This window comes from Schistocerca serialis, chromosome 3 (assembly GCF_023864345.2).
Source record: "Schistocerca serialis cubense isolate TAMUIC-IGC-003099 chromosome 3, iqSchSeri2.2, whole genome shotgun sequence".
NCBI classification, from domain to species: Eukaryota; Metazoa; Arthropoda; class Insecta; order Orthoptera; family Acrididae; genus Schistocerca; species Schistocerca serialis.
In genome coordinates, this window is record NC_064640.1 from 295,262,975 (window position 1) to 295,283,145 (window position 20,171).

Genomic DNA, 20,171 nt, shown 5'->3' on the forward strand with positions numbered 1-20,171 from the left:
CACTATCATTTAGAGTTTTAACTGCCCAGTCTGTGTTTAGAACTTTGAGAGTACCATTCTCTTCAATAAATATCATAGTATTCTTTAGGAGACAAGGTACTTCCTTTTTTTCTGCAAGACTGGGGTTCTACCATACACTAGGTCTGGAGGCATGTCACTATGGCCGTGAACAGTGAGAAGTGATGAATATTATTTAATTTTGTGCTCTTGTCCAAGAACACAATAAGCATTGCCATCATACAACTCTTTTTATTTTGGCTGCTGCAAGAATCTGAGAATAGATGTATAACAGGTGCAATCATTTGGTGATTTTTTATCTAAGTCAAAAAGAAAGCAAAGCTGAAGCAACTGAAGCAACCTGTCTCCAACTAGGTGTAAAACACGAAGCTTTTTTCTTTTTTTGCTCCTTAGTACAGATCATAATGCACAGATTGCATCAACATACTCGTCTAGTGTAAAAAACCTCACTGACTGATAGTTTTGGAATGGATTGGTTTTGCTACTGGTCAAAGCAAATCGTAATGACTGTTGGATTATCTTCCTTCATTGTATCATAAAACCTCTTTGCATGAGTTTTATGTAACCTGTAGCTGGTTCATAGTTCATTGTTCTTTTGCCGACATGTTTCTGCTTTTATTTACATTAAACCAACCTTACAAGTGGAGGAGGTATCAGTATGAGGTGTCCTGAATGATAGATTGAAATGTTTGTAAAATATAAGCTTGTACTTTGATAAGGAACATTGTTCAGTCCTAAATTTTTCCTTTCTTCACAGGATCTCTTGAACATTGTATTGACTGTAAGACCTGAAGACAAATGACCTCTTGAAGAGTTTCCCCTTCCATGATGGCTCTCTCTGCAATTCTTAGTGGCAAAAATTACCTCCATATGTCCCTTTCCTGTTCTGTAACCTCACCTTCTTTGCTTTGGCGACCTTCCTATTTCATGGAACAAGCTTGCTAAATAGTATAACTTATACTTTGACATTTCAGATACTTCCTGGAAAGTTGCAGCACAAACAGGCACCACTTCATAATTCCTTTTCCTAATGGTATACTTCACTGTCACTGTTTTCTTCCTTTTTGCATTCTGGGGGTCCACTTCTCTGAGCTAGGGTGAAAATATATAACGAAATTTTACAAGAAAATTGTCTTGATCCATTTTATGTAATGATGTCATGTGATGATGAAAGTGGGAAATATCTTTGTTGCAGAGTGCAGCTGCTTTGCATTCTTTCATTTCTTTAGCTTTTGAAGGTGAAATCTCTAGTCCATGGTTGCATTTAATGATAGGTTCCTTTTAACACTTTTTGATTTGTGTGTCAGGTCAATGAAAGCTCTTCTTGAATCAAGATTTTCTTCCATTGGAACATTCTTTGACCTGTATGCCATTTTTAGAATTGTGAGACTCATAATCCATTCTGCTTCCTCATGCAATACTTTTTTGTCGACGTACACATGAGCATCAAGTTAATACTAGTCTAAAAGTAAGCTGCATTTGTTTGTATGACAGTAAAGTCTGGTTGCAACACTATTCTCACCAATAAGTATTGTACCCCCCCATGAACCATGGACCTTGCCGTTGGTGGGGAGGCTTGCGTGCCTCAGCGATACAGATAGCCGTACCGTAGGTGCAACCACAACGGAGGGGTATCTGTTGAGAGGCCAGACAAACGTGTGGTTCCTGAAGAGGGGCAGCAGCCTTTTCAGTAGTTGCAAGGGCAACAGTCTGGATGATTGACTGATCTGGCCTTGTAACAATAACCAAAACGGCCTTGCTGTGCTGGTACTGCGAACGGCTGAAAGCAAGGGGAAACTACAGCCGTAATTTTTCCCGAGGGCATGCAGCTTTACTGTATGATTACATGATGATGGCGTCCTCTTGGGTAAAATATTCCGGAGGTAAAATAGTCCCCCATTCGGATCTCCGGGCGGGGACTACTCAAGAGGATGTCGTTATCAGGAGAAAGAAAACTGGCGTTCTACGGATCGGAGCGTGGAATGTCAGATCCCTTAATCGGGCAGGTAGGTTAGAAAATTTAAAAAGGGAAATGGATAGGTTGAAGTTAGATATAGTGGGAATTAGTGAAGTTCGGTGGCAGGAGGAACAAGACTTCTGGTCAGGTGACTACAGGGTTAATGCTGAAGATTAGATGGGTAGATCACATAACTAATGAGGAAGTATTGAATAGGATTGGGGAGAAGAGAAGTTTGTGGCACAACTTGACCAGAAGAAGGGATCGGTTGGTAGGACATGTTCTGAGGCACCAAGGGGTCACCAATTTAGTATTGGAGGGCAGCGTGGAGGGTAAAAATCGTAGGGGGAGACCAAGAGATGAATACACTAAGCAGATTCAGAAGGATGTAGGTTGCAGTAAGTACTGGGAGATGAAAAAGCTTGCACAGGATAGAGTAGCATGGAGAGCTGCATCAAACCAGTCTCAGGACTGAAGACCACAACAACAAACAACAAAGTATTGTTACAACAATGGGTAACATTGCTTAAAGCAACCAATATACTCCATTATTGTTAACTGCTTGCTACAGAAAGAGAGTCGAGACAGTAGAGACTTACGCTGTAACTGTGAGAATGCACGTATCGAGTTTTGCTAAAACCTTGTGGAACTATACACAGTAGTAGTCGACTTTTGCTAAAACTTGGTTCATGAGTTTGAAGTGAAAGATCAACATTATGACATCACAAGGCCTAATTTTTTGCACATACAGAGTTTTGAAAAAATGCTCCTCAGTCATTAAGAAAAAAATTCAACGTGTTGCACCATTTCTGAGTTATGTAGCATTAAAGTGAACCAGTCAGGTCATCATGCATTCAAACTCAAGGAACCTGCGAGAGACAATGTCGCCAAACTTGTTCTTCATTTGGTTTCTTCAAACAGAGCAGACATAACTTTTCCTCGCCAAGCTTGCATATACCATTTCCAGAAAGGCACGTTTTTAGTGGTAATGAGCATTCAAACAAGACGTCTGAGCATTACTGGATTTTTATGTCTTTGTGTTACCATGCTGCATTTTAGTGCATGCTAGTGCTTGAATTTGTGTATGCAACAACCTGATTTGCTAGCTTCAGTACTAAATAACGTGGAAATGGTGCAACATATCAAATTTTTTCTTAACAAATATCTCTCAGTACAATCTCCCCTGCAACACCCTTACAAGCTTTTCAGAACATTGAAATATGCTTTAGGAATTGGGTATGATAATGAATACTTAATAATAACTTAGGTCTGATAAATTTTTTATTGAAATTATTATATGTTAAGGAGCTACATCTGATTTGCAAAACTGTGATAAGTGTTCTGTTTTATTTCTTTCAACGTTAACTACTGTATCATTGGTTCAGAATAAATATTACACACTTGCAACACAGACAGCCTTTTTATCCAGTACTGGAAGTTTTATAACTGTTGTCTGTCATCATTGTTATCATCTGACATAATTATTTGTTTTGTGTATGCAAGTCTTTTAATGGTTCAGTTGCAGGACTTGGAAGACTGTCTGCTTTTGGCACACCTAATCCTTGACATTAGATATATTTTATTTTGAACTTAGGTTTGGTTAATGTTATTTGCATACATGGAGTAACAGTGATAAATGCATGTGAAGCATGGTTCACTGTGTTGTATTAATCAAATGAAAATAAAAACAAGGAATGTGATAAATCTACTGCTGGTATCAATAGGAATCTTGTGCAGAGGCTAAGTAGTCAATAAGGAACAAATTACGAAACACTTCAATACCCATGCATAGCAGCTGGGTATTAAATCATCATTCTTGTATAATGTGGTGAAATATGAATGATGCAGATATTTACCATCAATAAATTTCAACGAATGAAACCGTTGTTCAATAACATCATTACAAGCCAGTTTAAATTTGGACTATTGAACTAATTTCACTAAAAAGTATTTCATTAAACTGTTAAGTTGCTTTCCTATAATCCATAACCTTATACTAGTCTTGTCTGAATATTAATAAAACTGTAATAATTTCTTCAGTATATGTGTTTTGTAGCTGCTCTAATGGTATATTAGTAGACACAGCATTATAAGTGTAATAACATTTGTATCTATTAAGTAAGAGTGTGACTGGAGACTTTGTGTCAGTACCTGTAGCCCAACAGCAGCCAGTATCAAGGAGCCACTAGAGCTGCTCCTGTGATGTAGTGGCTAGTGTTGTTGGCTATTATCATGGAGGTTCCAGTTTTGATTCCTGGTAACTACCTCAGATTTTTCTGGTATGGAAATGTATGTATGGAGCAGGATGTGCACAACCTCATAAGCCCAAATGAGAAGCTGTTGGATACAAATATAATGAAATTGCCATGTGGTCCACAAAGTGGCATCAAATGGCTTGCAACATACTGGGAGTCACAGGATTCATCATCCTCAATCCCCCCAGTTTTCCCCTGCCTGTATTCGCTTTCACTTTAGGTCTTCAAATTTGTAGTTGCAATTGGTGATAGTGAAAAAAGTGAAATTGTAATTTTTTTTAGGTCATCCAAGACAGTACAAGTTGATAATGTGGATTATAACAGCAAGCTTGTAATCCGTCCTGTACACCGTGGTGATTCTGGTGAATATACAATAACAGCCACAAATACATCTGGAAAGGATTCGGTGACTGTGAATGTGACTGTCACTGACAAACCAACTGCTCCAGAAGGACCACTTCAGGTAAGAGCTCCCCAAAATGGATATCAATACTGTATTTTTGTACATGGTTCAGTTATGATACAAAATATATATTTTTACAATGAATGAAGCAGATTAGATTAGATTAGATTAATACTTGTTCCATAGATCATGAATACGACACTTCATAATGATGTGGAACGTGTCAGGTTAATAAAAGATGTCTGTACAAGATATTACATTACACAAAATATTGCATGACACTAATGTTTAAGTTGTTGTTGTAGTTTTTTTTTTCCTCCCTTAATTTATATCTAAAAAATCAGCCAATGAGTAGGAGTTGTCATCTAGAAATTTTTTTAATTTATTTTTAAAAGTTAGTTGGCTATCTCTCAGGCTTTTGATGCTGTTTGGTAGGTGACCAAAGACTTTTGTGGCAGCATAATTTACCCCTTTCTGTGCCAAAGTCAGATTTAACCCTGCATAGTGAAGATCATCCTTTCTCCTGGTGTTATAGCTATGCACACTGCTATTACTTTTGAACTGGGTTGGATTATTAACAACAAATTTCATAAGTGAATATATATACTGTGAGGATCCCTAGATCCTTAAATAGATGTCTGCAGGATGACCATGGGTGGGCTCCAGCAATTATTCTGATTACACATTTTCGAGCAATGAATACTTTTCTACTCAACAATGAATTACCCCATAATATGATACCATACGAAAGCAGTGAATGAAAGTAGGCATAGTTAGCTAATTTACTGAGATTCTTATCACCAAAATTTGCAATAACCCTAATAGCATACATAGCTGAACTCAGACGTTTCAGCAGACCATCAATGTGTTGCTTCCAGTTTAACCTCTCATCAATGGACACACCTAAAAATTTTGAAAATTCTACCTTTGCTACAGACTTCTGTTCAAAGTCTATATTTATTACTGGAGTTGTGCCATTTACTGTATGGAACTGTATATACTGTGTTTTATCAAAATTTAAAGAGAGTCTGTTTGCTGAGAACCACTTAATAATTTTGTGAAAAACATCATTTACAATCACACCACTTAGTTCTTGGTTTTTGGATGAAATGAATACTGCATTTCTGTTGACTCCAACAACTAAAAACTAATGATACTAAGTTGTCATTGGTAAGTAAATCTTTGACACTTTATCATTAGTGCTAATTTAAAAATCTCTTACGTGCTCTCCACATGTTGTCACCTGGGAATACACTAATACAACTGTAATACCCAACTCCTTGTTTTTGTGCCTGTCTGCTGTCCAGTGTTATGTCTTGATGTTTTTTCTCAGGTCATCTTTGTGTTCCACCAGGTTTTTCCATCATCCAGTTAATTCCTTTTTTACACTTTAGGTATCTGATGTCCACAAGGAAGGATGTAAACTCAAATGGAAGCGACCAAAGGATGATGGAGGTACTCCAATCGAGTATTACCAAGTTGAAAAGATGGATCCAGAGACAGGCTGTTGGGTACCTTGTGGAAGATCCAATGAACCAGGTTAATATAACTGATTAGTGTTTGTGAATGTCTAGTCTCATGAGTAAATGTTATACTAAGATATATGGGAAAATGGGGAAAATGTGTTAAATATGCTACCATTGACTTAGTTATAAAAATTTTACTTAAGCTTCTTCAGTTGCGATGTTACAGTCCCTTCTCCTTCAAGCTATCCAAATTCACAGGATTTAGCTGTCATTGTTGGTCTCTTTTTAGAAAACATGAGATAACATTATTTGAAGTTGTTTTCATAAATTTATTGTGATATAGACTTGGGGATAAGATGCTAAAAATTGGCATCTGGGAAACCATATTTGTATGGTAAATAGTATGAGGTATTTGTGAGGGAGGAAGACAGCTACTGGCTATTAGCTAAGTTTTGAATTTTACATTATTGAAAAAGATGTATCATTGTCAGATGTTTATACTCCATGAATTATCTAGTCTTCATAATGAAGGATGGTTGTCTTGTTCCATGGTATTGTTAAATTTATCATATTCAGTATTATATTTACACTCATGAGTAATTATATTATCATTTAATTGCTATGGTGAAGAAAAAGTGCTTCTGACAGGGAGGTGAATGGAATAGTCTGACCTGTCACTTGTTGGGAAGTCATCAGGCCTTGTACTGTCTGACAGCATGGTAATCAAAGCGTGTAACATCAGTGCATTCGATCATATCCCAATTGCAGCTGGTGGCACATGAAATGCTTCACATCTGAGATCATTCAGGCACTGGACTTTCAAAGGGGTACCTGAAGATCATGGATTAAGGGAAAGCATCATCACTGGAATCAATTGCTATGGATGTTGATGGCAAGGGCTGCCATTGACTATTTCAGATTGTAACACTATACAGATTAGATATGACACACTGCAGCAAATCATCCACCAGTTAAAGCTGCAAAACAATGATTATTCAGCAGCCATGCTATACATGATGACCCCCTCATTAGAGGGGTGCATGATCCAATGCCACACACAAGTTGATGTACTCACTGGACATCACATGGTACTGAAATTAGCATCGACTTAGTAACATTGCCATTGGATCCTCAGAGTAAGGGAAAAGGTCAAGTGGACTGATGAGTCACTATATATGCTGATATACACCATTGGCAGGATAAAAGCATATTGAAGACCTCTCATGTGAAAGCTATGTATATGAGATGGATTTATACCTCTTACGTGTCTGCTGTTGTCTCTCATTCGAAGAAAATACAGCAATATACTATACAATCACATGTATTGATTTGTTTGCCATTGAGACACCACAAAACAGATCGTCGCTCTGTCACTGCTGAATTGTATCAGAATGGTTCAAGGAGTACTGTACAGACATTAGGCTGCCATCACTCATGAGTAATTATGTTATCAGAATGAGATTTTCACTCTGCAGCGGAGTGTGCGCTGATATGAAACTTCCTGGCAGATTAAAACTGTGTGCCCGACCGAGACTCGAACTCGGGACCTTTGCCTTTCGCGGGCAAGTGCTCTACCAACTGAGCTACCGAAGCACGACTCACGACCGGTACTCACAGCTTTACTTCTGCCAGCGCACACTCCGCTGCAGAGTGAAAATCTCATTCTGGAAACATCCCCCAGGCTGTGGCTAAGCCATGTCTCCGCAATATCCTTTCTTTCAGGAGTGCTAGTTCTGCAAGGTTCGCAGGAGAGCTTCTGTAAAGTTTGGAAGGTAGGAGACGAGGTACTGGCAGAAGTAAAGCTGTGAGTACCGGGCGTGAGTCGTGCTTCGGTAGCTCAGTTGGTAGAGCACTTGCCCGCGAAAGGCAAAGGTCCCGAGTTCGAGTCTCGGTCGGGCACACAGTTTTAATCTGCCAGGAAGTTTCATATCAGCGCACACTCCGCTGCAGAGTGAAAATCTCATTCTGGAAACATCCCCCAGGCTGTGGCTAAGCCATGTCTCCGCAATATCCTTTCTTTCAGGAGTGCTAGTTCTGCAAGGTTCGCAGGAGAGCTTCTGTAAAGTTTGGAAGGTAGGAGACGAGGTACTGGCAGAAGTAAAGCTGTGAGTACCGGGCGTGAGTCATGCTTCGGTAGCTCAGTTGGTAGAGCACTTGCCCGCGAAAGGCAAAGGTCCCGAGTTCGAGTCTCGGTCGGGCACACAGTTTTAATCTGCCAGGAATTTTCATATCAGCGCACACTCCGCTGCAGAGTGAAAATCTCATTCTGGAAACATCCCCCAGGCTGTGGCTAAGCCATGTCTCCGCAATATCCTTTCTTTCAGGAGTGCTAGTTCTGCAAGGTTCGCAGGAGAGCTTCTGTAAAGTTTGGAAGGTAGGAGACGAGGTACTGGCAGAAGTAAAGCTGTGAGTACCGGGCGTGAGTCATGCTTCAGTAGCTCAGTTGGTAGAGCACTTGCCCGCGAAAGGCAAAGGTCCCGAGTTCGAGTCTCGGTCGGGCACACAGTTTTAATCTGCCAGGAAGTTTCATATCAGCGCACACTCCGCTGCAGAGTGAAAATCTCATTCTGGAAACATCCCCCAGGCTGTGGCTAAGCCATGTCTCCGCAATATCCTTTCTTTCAGGAGTGCTAGTTCTGCAAGGTTCGCAGGAGAGCTTCTGTAAAGTTTGGAAGGTAGGAGACGAGGTACTGGCAGAAGTAAAGCTGTGAGTACTGGGCGTGTGTCGTGCTTCGGTAGCTCAGTTGGTAGAGCACTTGCCCGCGAAAGGCAAAGGTCCCGAGTTCGAGTCTCGGTCGGGCACACAGTTTTAATCTGCCAATTATGTTATCGTTTAATTGCTGTAGTAAAGAAAAAGTGCTTCTGCCAGGGAGGTGAATGGAATAGTTTGGGCTGTCGCTTGATTGGGAAGTCACTTATGTTATTGTTTAATTGCTATTCCTATTGAGGATATTTGGGATATCATAAATGAGCTGTGAGCAATTAGTCCTTGGCTCTGGACAGTGATTGAGTACTAGCAGCAACTGCCTTGCGGTCGTTAATCCCTGTATTCGCCATAATACTCCCTACTCATCTAGGATTATTTGGTACTAAGAGGTCAAGTTTGCTTTTGCAACCATTTATGCTTTGTGTGTGCTCATGATCTTAATTGTGCAAAATAATTTTCTGAGAAAGCATTCAGTACAATTTCAGATGACATTTTATGCCTGCCGCCGGCTTTAAATGTATAATTTTTCCAGCATATCGAGGGTTTATTGAAGTCACCACTGACTATAATTGTATGAGTATATATGTATAATTGAATTGAGACTCAAGTTTTCATTGAACAGTTCAGAAAATATATTTTCAGAGTCGGAGGGTTGGTAAAACGATCCAATTAATAGTTTAGTCCGATTGTCAAGTGTAGCGTCTACACATACTATTTTGCAGGAACTTTCTATCTCAATTTCACTACAAGGTAAACTACTTCTGACAGCAATCCACCACCAGCTGTATTTAATCTATCCTTTCTGAACACTGTTAGATCCTCTGAAAAAATTTTCACTGACCTTATTTCCAGCTTTAGCCAGCTTTCTGTACCTATAACTATTTGAGCTTCAACGCTTTCTATTAGCACTTGGAGCTCTGATTCTTTTTCATCACAGCTACAACAATTTACAACTATAAGACCGATCATTTTTACAACTACATTAATGTGTTTTAGCTGCCCTCTTTTAGACGGATAAGCTTTCTGTGGTTTCCCGAGACCCTCTAACCTAAAGGACTTCCCAGTCCCTTCCAGACAGCCCCCACTACCTGTGTAGCCACTTCCTGTGTGTAGTGGACTCCTGACCTATTAAGTGGAACCCGGAAACCCACCACCCGGTGGCACTAAAGGAATCTGCAGCCTACACGGTCACAGAACAGCTTGTGCCTCTGATTCAGACCCTCCACTTGGCTCTGCACTAAACGACCACAGTCTGTTCTATTGATGATGCTGCAGATGGTGAGCTCCACCTTAATCTTGCAAGCAAGACTGGCAGTCTTCACCATTTCAGCTAGCTGCTCAAAACCAGAGAGAATCTCCTCCGATCCAAAGTGACACACATCATTGTTACCAACATGAGCCACCACCTGCAGTTGGCTGTACCCTGTACTCTTCATGGCATCTGGAAGCACCCTTTCCACATCTAGAATGACTCCCCCCGGTATGCACATGGACTGAACACTGGCTTCCTTCACCTCCTTGGCAGCCATGTTCCTAAGTGGCTGCATTACATGCCTAATGTTGGATCTCCCAACTACCAGCAAACCCACCCTCTGTGAATGCCCAGACCTTGTGGACTGAGAATCTTCCTCTGGAACAGGGTAGATGACTGTATCCAGCTTAGCGACTTCGTCAGCTGCATATAATGCTTGAAACTTGTTCATCAAAGGAACCAGGGAGGCCATACAATCAGCCCCTTGGAAAGTCTTTCGCTGCCTGCCAGACTTTGGAATGATCTCCCACTTGACCACAGGTAAGAGGTCCACCTCAGTGCAGGCAGTAGCCTGGGCAGCCACAGCAGTGCACCAATTTGGGGACACATGGGATGTGCTCAGCATCCCTTGCATCCCTGTGACCAACCCCCCACAGTGGCGCCTCTTGACAGCAGCCTCAAGCTGTCTGATGGGAGCTAACATGGCCTGGATCTGTGAGCAAAGGGTCACCAACTCGGCTCGCACCTGTATACAGCAATCTCAGTTCCTTTCCATTACTGAAGTCACTTCTGTTTGAAGCTCGTAAAAATATTTAACAAACAAATGGTGTACTTGGCTTATTAGCAGCAGGAATTTGAGGTGCTCCTCACTGACGGTCTAACTAACACTATGCTACACTAACTGAAACAAACAGTAGCCTGTACAATACGAGGGTCAATAACAATGGTGGTATTGTATGCTACATTATTATTAAAAGAAAAAGTTGTGCCTAGTAAGCACTCGAACATGCAAGAAATTACAAAAATAAACTAGTAACTACACAGGTATCTGTAAATAAGTCGCTTTTGTTGGAAGCTCATAAAAATATATAACAAACAAATGGTGTACTTGCCTTTTTAGGCAGGAACTCGAGGTGCTCTCTCACTGACCATCTATCCAACACTGAGCTACACTAACTAAAACAAACAAAAGCCTGTATGATACAAGGTTCGATACAAGGGTCAATAACAACAACGGTACTGTATGCTACACTGTTATTAGAATAAAAGGTTGTGCCTAGTAAGCACTCAAACACACAAAAAATTACAATAATAAACTAGTAACTACACATTCATCTGTAAATAAGTCGCTTCTGTTGGAAGCTCATAAAAATATATAACAATCGAATGGTGTACTCGTCTTATTAGCAGCAGGAACTCAAGGTGCTCTCTCACTGACGGTCTATCCAACATACATTACAAAAATGAAAAAAAGAAGCTTAGCAGTACTAATGATGTGCACATTTACAGTTCACTTCAACAGAGTATCACACCAGAAACAGTTGATTAATTCTGAAACATTTGGTACATGAGAGAACATGACGAAACAAAGGAGCATATAGTATATGTACTAACACTTGTAAGAATTTACAAGAGGTAGGTTGACATCAAGCAAGGGGTGGGCTGTGGTGAAGGGTGGGTGAGGGGTGTAGATTTAAAATTCCTTTGGGAGCAGTGACCCCATTATAATTATAGCCTATAAAAGTGGATGATTGGTGCTCCACAAAATTGGAGAAGGACAATACCAATCACTACCTAGTGTTGGCTGGATAAAGGGCACTAGACAGGAATGATGAAATTTTTACTCATTGATGGACTAAATTCTTACTCAAGAAGAATTAGAAACCCTATTTGTCTGATGTTCAGCAATACTAAAAAATCTAATCCCATATACAATAGTGAAAACCTACCTGGAATGATTTGGATTGTTGAATAGGAAAGTTAATTTTTGTCTTTTGTTTGTTAGCAATACAGCTAGATTTTCAGTTTGAGTGAAGTTATGGCTGCTTCAGAGATAATGGTCAAATGTTACTTTCTTTTATTTTATATATATTAATGCTATATGCTGTATCTGTGAAATAATTATTATGTTGATATAAGTTGATCTAAATACCATTAGCAAACTAAAACTTGTGATTAAAAGTTTTACTTCAAAGGACAAGGACTACAACCTCTTGAAAACCTCACAAGCATTATAATTCATCGTTATTACTACTCACAATTGATTTTAAAATTGTCATTTTACATTTGTAGCTATGGAGGTTACTGGATTAACACCTGGGAAAGAATATAAATTCCGTGTAGCTGCTGTGAATTCAGAAGGTGAATCAGAACCATTGGTAGCTACAGAGACCATTGTGGCTAAAAATCCGTTTGGTAAGTATTTGCATTAATACTAGCTCATTGAAAATATATTGTTATTTTTAATTAATCATAACAGCCTTCATATTTTTCCAATGATTAAGTTTATTGCCTTTATACTCTTAATTTTTCTCAAAATGAAAGGAGCCAAAATACACTAACATATGTGAGAGTTGCAACACTGAGAAATACACATGTGTTAAGATGCATAATAAAACCCATATGATCATACTATCACATATCTATTTCTTTTAAAGCTGATTCATTCACTCAGTTAGCTGTATCATTGATCTTTGTGGTCATCCAAGAAAAGCATTGCTGGCTCTACATGTACACCACATCTCTGAAATTTTAATCACTTTATCACTGGTATTTTGTTCTCTATTCACTCCTAGTTTGGTTTCATTTTGCCTCTATATTTTTTTATTTTTTTATTTCTTCTTTTTATTTTTCAGTATTGATTAACACTATTTTTTAAGTTGTTGATATAAAGTGTTAAATTTAATTCTCTGTTCCTATTTGTTCATGATTATATAGCTTCTGGATTATTTACCAGTAGGTTTGTCATATTAAACTGAGGTAATTTGTTCCAGTAAGCTGTATTCAGTATTTTCCTCTATATGTTGTATTATGCCACCTGTTTAAATGGAATCAGAATGTTTGGCTTGATAGTATTACAGAAACTTCAAAGAAACATGCACCATCACAAACAAGGTTTGATATGGTTAAAGTGGTGAAGGCTGCCTTTCTTTTAAATAACTGAAAATAGGACTCACACTAACTTCAGTAGAAATTTACTTTGGCTACTGACAATCAGTTTTTTGTTATTATTATTATTATTATTATTAGATTTATTTGTCCTTGCATCATTATGTTTAATAGTATGGTACAAGTCACCTGATGAAGAAGCAATGGAGAAATGTTTGTACATAAAACACACGTCTCTGGTAGATGTGTAGATTAATCATATTACATATGTTATTATCTCCCAGCAGCACAATAATGTGTGTGCCATCTCCCTCTCCCTCCTTGCCTTGGAATGGGAATATTGATTTGCTATTTAGGAGCTGTGGAATGTTTATTAAATAGATCATTACATAGAAAGCTTTAAGTGATATGATCTTCACAATAAAAATAAAGTAAATAGGTACTAAGAGACTTACAACAGGAAAATTATCCTAACACAGTCTTTTGTAGGTGGTGTTTTCCCTCTTGCATTTGCATAGGCAAGAAGTCTACAACACATTGCATCCTGCAAAAATGGCATATCATCATTAAGGATATTCCTGAAGTTCTTCTGTTACTTCACAAGACTGCCACAAATCCATGAAATGTTACCCTATGTTCTCCAACAGTCTTGCCAGGTTGTTGCAGGACATGAGAACAGGAAATATGAATTTCCATATGCTTTCATTGAGTATGTATATGATTCAAGTGACACAGAAAACTAATCTTCATACAAACTATTTGAATTCTAGTTTTTAAAATTGCAGTTCCAGGGCACCTACAACCACTACCATGATGTGTTAAACTGACAAGAGAAATAAATAGGAAACTATATGTGTTTTTCAAGATAACTGCTTTCCTGTCTTTCTAAAATAAGGTGGAGAGTCATAGCTTAATGCCCTATTGTCATTTAAGTTCACTAGAAACAAAGTCAAGCTCAGTTGTAGAATAACGTAGCAGGCTATTGACCAATGTTTTGACAGAATCATCTTGGCCAAAATGTGGAGAAGCCTCCAGCAATACATTAATCATATCATTTCCTATCTGTCTGTGTTTTCACTTGTATTGAGATGAATGAGAGCTCTGTCTAATCTTACAGACCAGATTACATGTAAAATTACTTAGATAACACTCCTCTCATAATGAAGATAACTACAGTTTGTGTGTACGGAAGTCAGATATGGAAGAGAAATAAGTACAAATACACATTTTATCTAGTTTTGTTGCATGCATTCAGGACCCTCACTATGACTGACGTCATTCTGTTTACATCATGAAGAAAAGTTCCCTTGTAACCACATGTTTTTGTAGAGAAAACTTTTAAATGATAAACATTTCACTCATATCTTTGGGTATTTTCTGTCTTTTTCTACAGTGAATTAAACTTGGAAAAGAATATCTGTGTTAATCTATCACATGTACATCACAGAATTCTACAAAAGTAATGCTTCAGTGGCACTAAAATTGTTATTTCACTTATTTACTCACTTCCTCTTTGTTGTTTTACAGATGAACCTGGAAAACCTGGTGATCTAAAAGCTACAGACTGGGACAAAGACCATGTTGATCTGAAATGGACACCACCAAAGGATGATGGAGGCTCACCTATCACTGGCTATGTTGTAGAGAAGAAAGACAAGTATGGACAGTGGGAGAAAGCGCTGGAGGTTCCAGCAGGACAGACAACTGCCACTGTGCCTGACCTAATTGAGGGACAGCCGTATGAGTTCAGGGTTCGCGCTGTAAATGCTGCTGGGCCAGGTGAACCCAGTGATGCCACACCAACAATTATTGCCAAGCCACGTAATCTTGCTCCAAAAATAGATCGAACAAATCTGATAGAAGTAAGAATCAAAGCAGGTCAAAACTTTGGATTTGATGTCAAAGTTAGTGGAGAACCTCCGCCAACAACAAAATGGCTGTTACAAGGAAAAGAAGTGAGACCATCAGACAGAATTAAAGTTCAGCATGCAGAATATAATACAAAAATTAATGTGAGAATGGCGACAAGAGCTGAGTCAGGAAAGTATAAAATTGTGGCAGAGAACATTAATGGGCGTGATGAAGCAGAAGTAAACGTAATTGTTTTAGGTAAGTTCAGATAAAAGTAAGGATCATCAAAATGTGCATACTATGTCTAATTAGTGGGATGTGAAGTAATTTAAAAATTTCATGCTATGTATAATGGGTATTTTGGCAAACAGAAACAATGAAATAAATGGGAAAACTTAATAATAAATTCTGTCGACTTTATAGCATTTTTGCTATGCCAGTGTACACTTCAAAGTCACAGCTAAAAGACAGTAAACAGATTTTACTATGAAGTTTTGTATCCTAATAGTTTAATTTTATGTGATAATGTTGAATGTTTGTAGACAAATGAAATAACAGAACTAGGGCACACATTCCTGCTTACCATCTCCTTAATATCAGTAATACCAAAAATCTTTTAAGTATCATGCATAACAGTAATGACCAAGATGCAACACATATTTTATGAGCTATTCACATATAATTTTCACCTTCTTGGATACTCCAATGATCATAGCAGATTTGTGTGTTGGGTCTGTGTCCATTATAAGAGTTCATGCAGGTTATGTTGCTGTGTGACAAACATTAGTAGGGCAGGAGGGTAGGGGGAGGATTGGCAGAATATATATACAAAAAAGTTTTATTTAATTTAAAAATAAAACCAGTAACCTTATGACAAACTTCTTTGTTCCTAATAACATGGGTCACATAGAAGCGTTTGTTGTCACTTGTCACTCAGCAGTATTGTGATTGAATATTGTTGATGTGATATTTACTTGTATTTTAGACAAACCAAGCCCACCTGGTGGTCCACTGAAGGTATCCGACATTCATGCAGAGGGTTGCAAGTTAGCCTGGAACCCACCAGCAGATGATGGCGGTCAGCCTGTTGAAAAATATGTTGTTGAAAAGATGGACGAAGCTTCAGGTAAAGTATTAACAATTACAAATATTTTGTATATAAATTGTGAAGTATGCACCATGCAGTGTGGCTTACATTGGTACTTTAACTTGTATGAGGGGCAGTCAAATGAAAGCAAGACATATTGAAAAAAGTAAGGGAACTGGTTATTATCCCAGAAGTAATTGCCATAACTGTTAACAGATTATCCCACTGTGAGACAAGACAGTCTACGCCTTCATGGAAAACCCTTTTGGTTGCCGGCAGAACCATGATTGTACCCAGGTGTGCACCTCTGTGTCGAAAGCAAATTGATGGCAGTGAATGTCTTTCTTCAGGACTCCAAAATATGGGAAGAGGTCAGGATTGTGTGGAGGATGTGTAAGGGCTTCCCAGCAAAACTACTGCAGTATAGTTGAAACAACCTTGGAAGCTAGTGGACGGGCCCGTATGTTGCCAAAGTTGTTTTAACTATGCTGCAGAAGTCCTTACATATCCTCCATACAGTCCTGATTTCCCCTCTTGCAGTTTCCCTATTTTTGAGCCCTAAAGAAAGCATTCATTGCCATCGATTTGCTTTGGACAAAGATGTGTGCACCTGGGTACAATCGTGGTTCCATAGGCAGCCACAAACATTTTTCCTTGAAGGCACTGACTGTCTTGTCTCACAGTGGGTTCATGTGTTAGCAAATGTGGCAATTACCTTTAAAATAATAAACAGTTTTCTTACTTTTTTCCACGTGTCTTGTTCTCAGTTGACTGCCCTTGTACTCCATTAATGTGCAAGCTTCTGTAGACCATATTACTACTTCCCAGAACTCACTTCATTTCAAACATTTATGTTTGTAATTCGTACCTTGCTTGCTATGTTTGTTTGTTATGGACATGTTTTACAAAGGACTTGCATTTGGGAAGACAAAGGTTCAAATTCTCATTTAGCCATCCAGATTTAGGTTTTCCATAATTTCTCTAAACTGACTATGGCAAATGGTACGTTAGTTCCTTTGTAAAGGGGCATGACTGATTCCCTTCCCCATCTTTTTCTTATCTGAGATTGTCATTGGGACATTAAACACTTATCCTCCTGCTTTTTTCTCATTGAAATAGGCAGGTTCAGATATTTGTTGGCATAATTATAGTCTCTCCATTATGATCCTCTGGCCAAGTTGACCCCAAACTTTGAAATGGCATGCGTCATCGAAGTAACTACACTGTCAGTTGGGTAAGTAATGCATTCAACATGCAAGTTGCTGAAGTGGCGTCAACTCAAAAGACTTGCACCGTGCCTGGTCTACCTGACAGGAGGCCCTAGCCACACGACATTTCAATTTCCAGTAAGCAATGCAAGTAATCTTAACTAGTTACAGATGCATTAACGTTGGAAGAATATAATGTACTTATTCATGGATTTCCCCAAGATGCTGCTGTGGTTCCTATATTCTTGGTGTTATCTTATTAAATAAAATTATTAACGTACTTGATCACTATATAATGGATGTAGCATAAATGGAAATTTTGGTTAAAATGATAGTTTGGTCAGTACTTTAAAAAGATTACATGAATTTGCTCTGATTTTAATCCACTTGAGCTAAATTTCTGAGTGTCTATATGTAAACCTAAAAGAAACTAGTATATTTTAAACTATTTTACTGCCTTTATCAACTTTGCATTTGGAATTCCAGGAAGGTGGGTACCTGCAGGAGAAACAGAGGGTCCTCAGACATCTCTAGAGGTTGATGGGCTCACTCCAGGACACAAATATAAATTCAGAGTCCGTGCTGTCAACAAGCAAGGAAAATCAGAGCCATTAACAACAGCACAAGCAATTGAGGCAAAGAATCCATTTGGTTAGTTATCTACCATTGTTCTGCTGTATTAAATTGTTTTTCAGTTTCATTAATGTCATTTTGTTGAAAGTAAAAATTATGCATAGAATTCAAAGATGCTGCAGTCATAGTTCAGTTTTCAAAGTACAGGACTATTGCAGAGATAAATTACTGCACTGCAAAGTTTTGGGTTCAACATTTGCAATAATTTGCATTTTTTATGAATGTTCATACAATCCATGCACAGGATGAGTGTGCAATGTTTTATAATGTAAGTCTGTGAATTTTTCATTCAGTGTAGCACCATTTTTGAATATGAAGAGGTCAGTAATTATTATATTTCGTACACACAGCTAAAATCATGCTTTACCACTAATTTGTGAGTAAATCTGATAATTGGGTTTCATGGTACCTAAACATTTTTGTGTTTGTGTTTTACAGATGAACCAAGTCAGCCAGGAACTCCAGAAATTACGGATTATGATAAAGATTTTGTTGAGCTGAAATGGTCAAAGCCAGAAAAAGATGGAGGGTCACCCATTACTGGCTACATAATTGAAAAGAAGGACAAATATAGGTAAAGTGCTTTCTATAACTTTTGCTGTTGTCGCTAATAAAATTGCATGTATATAAACTGGATTAGTGTGTCAAATACAGTACATTGAAACAACTGAATTTTTTATGAAGTTGCTATACAAAACATGAAATTATGCATGCACCCAACTGAGATTGCTACATGGATCTCTAAAGATTGAGATTACATTTTTTTATGGTGTGTTAACAATGTTAGTTTTGTATGTACAGCTAATGTAAGCCACCTGACAGGACTTCATATGGACATTAAAACATAATTTTGGATGTTATCTGAGAATCAAGGAGTTACCAATCTTTACAGATTATCATCACAATCACTATTTTCACTTATGCCTCTCTATTAGATACCATGAATACATGTGAGGCTTAGCACAGAACACTGGACTACAGTACAGTAATTTCTGTCTAAATTTAGAACTGATTTAAATATTATTTCTTATGATTTTCATAAATAAAAATATGGAAGTTACCATAGGCTAACATTCTGAGACCTTTGTCATCATTATCAGCAAACACTTAAGGAACAGAAACTGTTAAATCTAAGCATTAGAAAAAATTCTTGCCACAACTTACTATGCATGTGATCTATAGAATATGAGAGAAGCGAATTAACTGCACACACACACACACACACACACACACATACATATCTGTCCATCAGTAGTAAAGGAATACTACGACCCACATTTAATTGTAATCTCTTTGTAGGTACTTTATTATAGTTCACTAAAACTGAGAACAGTGTCAGATTTTTACCATTTTGCCTCAGCCAGCTCTGTTAAATATTCCATGCAAACTATTTAAAGTTTTCTATCAGTTTCACACACTTCCTCATTAGCTAAAAATTCTTACTGCAAGAAAACAACAATTTTTTTTGGCATCCAAGACACTGTTGCAAAAACTATAATGATGCAATATTTTTCTGTTATAGTCCAAACTGGGAGAAATGCGCTGAGGTGGAAGGTGATGTTACAACAGGCAAGGTTCCAGATCTTATTGAGGGCAACCAATATGAATTTAGAATTCGTGCAGTTAACAAAGCAGGGCCTAGTGAACCTAGTGCACCAACAAAACCACATACAGCACGACCAAAGAACTGTAAGTGCGTTATTAAATACAACAAATTAGTGAACTTTTTTTTAGATCAAAGGTCAGAATTCAGAACTAATGCTCTTATATTTTTATAATCTGCGTATTATAGTACGTATCGTAAAGTGGCTGCAATTGATTTGATCAGTTAACTATTTCTGTCTGTTAATTTGCTTATTATTCTTATTTCCATCCATTAACTCTTCTTTGTTTCCCATATATTAGTAAAGTGAAATGCTTACAATAGGAATTTGTGTGTTCATGTTTACCAACATATGAATTAGTCATGAAGTAACCTGTTCTGTACAATCTGTGAATATTTATTTTCAATGGTAAAATATTCTGCAGGATCAATATGTGAATGTTTATTTACAATGCTGAAATATTGTTTTCTTGTGATTTGAGATACATGAACAAGGGAAGAGGGTGGAAGATGTAGCATCGTACAATTAAGAGACAGTGATATGAGAATAGCCTGTGATAAAATAATTTGTGGAAAGATGACACACTTGCTGCAATGTTATTGGCAAAGTTTTGATGTCCCAC

The 20,171-nt window shown here is 38.0% G+C and overlaps 1 protein-coding gene across 34 annotated transcripts in view; it reads left to right on the forward strand.

The window, feature by feature from the left end:
- The window catches only part of LOC126470085 (twitchin), a 515,873-nt gene that overhangs the window by 377,239 nt on the left and 118,463 nt on the right, over positions 1-20,171 (forward strand). For all 34 annotated transcript variants that reach the window (XM_050097601.1, XM_050097605.1, XM_050097618.1 and 31 more), the window contains 8 exons: positions 4,513-4,693; positions 6,028-6,172; positions 12,351-12,473; positions 14,694-15,275; positions 16,003-16,143; positions 17,799-17,963; positions 18,384-18,519; positions 19,468-19,634. In XM_050097601.1, coding sequence (XP_049953558.1) covers positions 4,513-4,693; positions 6,028-6,172; positions 12,351-12,473; positions 14,694-15,275; positions 16,003-16,143; positions 17,799-17,963; positions 18,384-18,519; positions 19,468-19,634 — 1,640 coding nt within the window. The remainder of the gene's footprint in view (positions 1-4,512; positions 4,694-6,027; positions 6,173-12,350; positions 12,474-14,693; positions 15,276-16,002; positions 16,144-17,798; positions 17,964-18,383; positions 18,520-19,467; positions 19,635-20,171) is intronic.